At 33.2% G+C, this 5257-nt stretch overlaps 2 protein-coding genes across 2 annotated transcripts; both read left to right on the top strand.

Annotated features, from left to right (window-relative positions):
- The first annotated feature begins 1308 nt into the window (after window positions 1-1308).
- LOC110038673 (nucleoside diphosphate kinase 1-like) lies at window positions 1309-2078 on the top strand. Its single transcript, XM_020743568.1, has 4 exons — window positions 1309-1377; window positions 1467-1515; window positions 1611-1872; window positions 1953-2078. The coding sequence occupies exons 1-4, from the start codon at window positions 1327-1329 to the stop codon at window positions 2050-2052; spliced, it is 462 nt and encodes a 153-aa protein (XP_020599227.1). The 5' UTR covers window positions 1309-1326; the 3' UTR covers window positions 2053-2078.
- Window positions 2079-3029: 951 nt separating this feature from the next.
- Window positions 3030-3802, top strand: LOC110038672 (nucleoside diphosphate kinase 1-like). Its single transcript, XM_020743567.1, has 4 exons — window positions 3030-3096; window positions 3186-3234; window positions 3331-3562; window positions 3641-3802. Exons 1-4 carry the CDS (start codon window positions 3046-3048, stop codon window positions 3738-3740), a joined length of 432 nt encoding a protein of 143 aa, XP_020599226.1. The 5' UTR covers window positions 3030-3045; the 3' UTR covers window positions 3741-3802.
- The last annotated feature ends 1455 nt before the right edge of the window (window positions 3803-5257 follow it).

Raw genomic sequence — 5257 nt, 5'->3', positions numbered from 1 at the left:
TTTAAAAAAATAAAACATTTTAGCATCATATATAAATATTGACAAGAATTAAAACTAAAAATAACATGCTTCCTGCATCAAATCGCTGAAGCCCTTGTCGAATTTGCCGAACTCCGCTGTGGAATTCGCTGAATCCTTCTTCCTCCTTGCTACGCGAACTTTTCTGCCCTAGAACCTCGTTCTTTTACCACTTGTTGAGAATTTTAGGCCAAAGAAGCACAAGAATCGACACATATGAAGAACAAAAAATAAAGATTTAACGAGGTTCAACAATTTGCCTACATCCTCGGGAGCAGAGCGGCAGCTTTTCTTTCAATTTAGAAAAAAGAGTACAATTACCTAGGGTTACAAACAAGACTTATATATATATATATATATATACACCCTGACGTACAAAATGTAATTACAAATAACGAAACTTCCCCTGATTAGACAAATGCTTCTGCTCCACTCCAGCATCTATCTCTTATCTAGTATACGAGCAATATCTAACAAATGACATTAAGGTCTAAGGAGGATAAATCAGCAGTCCCAACGCCAATGACAACCGCCAGTCCACCAGCTTGTCAGAGTGGCGACATTGCACTAACTGAGACTAAAATGACCACCTCTGCTGGCTTAGTCATCAACGTTCTAGATGGGGGAGAAGAAAGTGTCTTATTAGTTGATAGTTCGATTATGAAATTCTGGCGCGATGTTATTCCTAAACACTATGCTTGGGAACTTTTGCTCCCTTGCAAATTGAATACTTCCCCCCTAATAAAATTTCAAAGTCAACGTAAAAATTAATTAAATAAAAGCAAGATTATTAGAAGCAGCCTCTTAAGAATTATGAAGTTTATTCTAATTAAATTTTAATGAGTTTGATTAAATAGATTAATTTTCTCTAGTTATATGTGCATGCAAATATTAAAGGACAAAAGCAAGATTATTTTATTAAATAAATTCATCATATTATAATGCAAATATTTTATTTAAAAATAAAATATATTTTATTTAAAATTAAAATAAAAAATAAAAAAAAAAAAAAAATAAAATTATTCCAAATGGCTGTTGAATCTAATCAATAAGCGCTTAACGGATAACATTTTAAAGCACCATCTATTAAAATAAAAATGATGCAGATTATTCTACTAATTATGAATATTATTCTTATTATTACTATTGTTATTATAGATTCAGATGACAAAAAATTAAATTATTTAGCAAAGCACGTAATTGAAACTGGAGATAGATAGAACTTAGTGAAACAATTATATATATATAGAAACCCCATCCCTCCCTTGATTGAACCGGAGATAGATCTAACCCAGTGAAACAATTAAGATGGAGCAGACATTCATCATGATCAAGCCTGATGGCGTCCATCGAAACCTGGTAATCTATCAATCCACATTTTCTTTCTCTAATTTTCCTCTCATGTTCAAGTTGAACTACTCAAATTTATATATCCCGCATCTCATCAGATTACTGAGATAATGGGACGCTTCGAATGCAGCGGTTTCTGTCTGAAAGGTATTTGGTTTTTCTGTCAAATCCCCCTGCATCAACTCTTTTTTGTTTATATATTTTGTAGTGACAATTGATCATCCATTTGAATTGAATTTTAGGTTTGAAGTTCTTAAAAGTGGAGCGGTCCATTGCGGAGAAGCACTACGAGGATTTGGCGGGAAAACACTACTTCCCTGCGCTTGTGGGGGACATCACATCTAGCCCTGTGGTGGCCATGATTTGGGAGGGCGACAATGTTATTGTGAAATGCCGGAAGATTATTGGGGCTTCTGATCCTTCTAAATGGGATGATCCTTCTAAATGGGAACCTGGATGGGAACCTGGTACTGTTCGGGCCGATTATGCAATTGAAATTGGGAGGTGATTATTTAACTTCCTTTTTCGTTTTCCTCTTATGCTCGTAAGTTTTTTATTTTTATTTTTGTTGTCTGTTACTGCAGGAATGTAATACATAGAAGTGATTCAATTGAGAGTGCAAGGAAAGAGATCGCTCTGTGGTTTCCAGAAGGCCTATCCGGATCCGAGAGCAATCTTTACTAGGAGTGTTCTCTACTTTTTGCTTGTTATGGGTGAAGTTTGCTTTTTTTTTTTTCGTGGTTTGGAGTCTTGCATGTGAACGATTGGGTGTTTGATTTGTAAATAGCAATGTTTCGGGTGTTTTTTTTTTTGTATAATTGACCTTTTTTATGTCATTTTTGTTTTGATCTTAAAAATATGTTTATTTAATTTATTTTTCTACGAGCTTTTATATTTGGTTTTCAACAATAAAATAATTTATTTCTAAAACAACTTTAAATATCTAAAATTATTTTAAATATTTGAAAATTAATTTATTTCTAAAACAAATTTAAATGTTATATAATTAAAAAGATGAGAATGGAGCGGTATTTATGTAAATCCTCCAAAAACATAATGAAAATGATTTTAAGAAAAATAAATTAAGTAAATTATATTTTCTTGGTTTCATAATTTTGGAGATAATTGTACAGAAACGTTTTTCATTAAATGCTATGTACATATAGGATTTAGTACACTAGTGATATTATAATTTTGTCTTCATTTGGACGGGGCTTACAATGGGTACGTTAGTTTTTTTGGTATATGTCGACTCATATCTAGTAATTTCTTGGCTCAGTAATCTCCGCTCGAGTAGTTGGGCCAGCTTGGCTCGGTCGATTATCCTGGTTGGTAGGGTTCAGTTGACTCAGCTCAATTTGTTAGGCTTTGTTAGTCTTTCAGCGCATTATTTACAATGCAAAATAAATTTGAATTTATCCAATTTAATATTTTTCAAAATTCGCTTCCAAAAATAACAGCAGCTTCCAAAAACAAGAACAGCTTCCAAAATTAAAAACGGCCTTCTTTCCAAAAATAAGAGCAACCTTTTAAGAAGTGGAATTATTTGGAATTTGTCAAATTTTCCTTTCCAAAAATAGTAAGAGCCACTCGTAGATAGAACTTTGCCTATATATAGAAACCCCATCCCTCCCTTGATTGAACCGAAGATAGATCTAACCCAGTGAAACAATTAAGATGGAGCAGACTTTCATCATGATCAAGCCTGATGGCGTCCATCGAAACCTGATAATCTATCCATCCACATTTTCTTTCTCTAATTTTCCTCTCATCTTCAAGTTGAACTACTCAAATCTATACATCCCGCATCTCATCAGATTACTGAGATAATCGGACGCTTCCAATGTAACGGTTTCTATCTGAAAGGTATTTGGTTTTCTATCAAATCCCCTTGCATATCAACTATTTTGTGTTTATATATTTTGTAGCCACAAGTGATCATCCATTTGAATTGAATTTTAGGGTTGAAGTTTTTAAAAGTGGAGCGGTCCATTGCGGAGAAGCACTACGAGGATTTGGCGGGAACACACTACTTCCCTGCACTTGTGGGGGACATCACATCTGGCCCTGTGGTGGCCATGGTTTGGGAGGGCAATAATGTTATTGTGAAATGCCGAAAGATTATTGGGGCTTCTGATCCTACTAAATGGGAACCTGGTACTATTCGGGCCGATTATGCAATTGAAATTGGGAGGTGATTATTTAACTTTCTCTTTCTTTTTCCTCTTATGCTCGTAAGTTTTTTACTCTTTTTTTTTGCCTGTTACTGCAGGAATGTAATACATGGAAGTGATTCAATTGAGAGTGCGAGAAAAGAGATCGCCCTGTGGTTTCCAGAAGGCTTGTCTGGATCGGAGAGCAATCTTTACTAAGAGTGTTTTCTACTTTTTGCTTGTTGTGGGTGAAGTGTTTGTCATTGAACTATCTGTATATTTTAGCTTTTCAAGTTGTCGTATGAGTTTCACGTATTACTAATTTGAATATTTTTTTCATTTCTTTAGTTTATGGCTCGTTTTGTAAAAAAAAAAAAATTATTTTTTGCTGCACAAAAATTATTTTCTTACTTTTGCCAAGTAAAAATCGTCCATTTACTTCTGCCGTGCAAAATTATTAATGGGATGGCCTTCGTGCTTTAGGCTTCACACCATTTTAGAAGAGAAGATAATATTTTAAATTAGATCTTCGTGGCAAAATTTAATTGGAGCCTGCATGCGAACGGGTGGGTGTTTGATTTGTAAATAACAATGTTTGAGGTGTTTTTTCATGCAATTGACCTTTTTTTATGTCATTTTTGTTTTTATCTTAAAAAATAGAATGACGGGACATAATTAAATAAAACCCCACTATTTAAGAAGATATTGCGCACATATCACCCAATAACTAAGTTTTTACATCTCTAACCCCTAAACGTTACTTTTTATATTTTAGCTTTTCCAATCATTTGTGGATAAACCGGTGCCTTCATTACATATCTATGAGGGCTGTCAATACCTAAACGTTACATAAAAAATTATTTTGAATATTTTAAAATTAATTAAATATATTAAGGATAATTACACATATAGCACCAGAAATATTGTTAGGCACAATATCTAACACCGAAATAATATTTTTAAAATACTGAACATTGCTACGATCAAAACATTGAGAATTTAATATAAATAAAAAATATGGGTTGGAGTTCTATCATGAATTTTGGTATTCGGGTGAGAATTTAAAAATGGATGAAAGGGGGAGCTAGATTTGTAAATAACAATGTTTTGAGTACTATGTACGTAATTGTTCCATATATATATATTGTAACATTCGAAAAAGTGATCTTAACCTTCCCCTAGAAAGCTCAATTTGGCAATAAAGCAACGGAAAAAACTGAATTACATTCAAGGAAAGCAGTGAATACACAGAGCAGAACTCATAGGAAAAACTGTTGATTAAAGGGTTAAAAAAAAAAGAAAAAAGATAATTCTACGTGTGAGGAAAGACGGCTGGAGAATACTTTTACTACCGAAAAATCAGACCAAATGAAGGCATGTCATACAGATGCTGTATATAAGTTTATTTAATGAATACAACAACAACAACAAAGTACTTTTCAAGTGTTTGAGATGTAAGGACATAAGTATTGGGTGATATATCTTCTTAAATAGTAGGGCTTCATTTAACTATTTAAGTGTTTGAGATGTAAGAACTATTCTCCATCCGTCTTTCCTCACACGCACAATTATCTTTTTTTTTTACCCTTTAATCAACAAATTTTCTTGTGAGATCTGCTCTGTGTATTCAATGCTTTTCTGAATGTAATTTGGTTTTTCCGTTGCTTTATTGCCAAATGTAGCTTTTTAGGGGACGGTTAAGATCACTTCTTCGAATGTTACAATATATATATATA

This window comes from Phalaenopsis equestris, unplaced genomic scaffold (assembly GCF_001263595.1).
Source record: "Phalaenopsis equestris unplaced genomic scaffold, ASM126359v1 Scaffold233471, whole genome shotgun sequence".
In the NCBI taxonomy this organism is placed as follows: Eukaryota; Viridiplantae; Streptophyta; class Magnoliopsida; order Asparagales; family Orchidaceae; genus Phalaenopsis; species Phalaenopsis equestris.
This window is presented reverse-complemented; position numbering and strand designations above follow the sequence as displayed.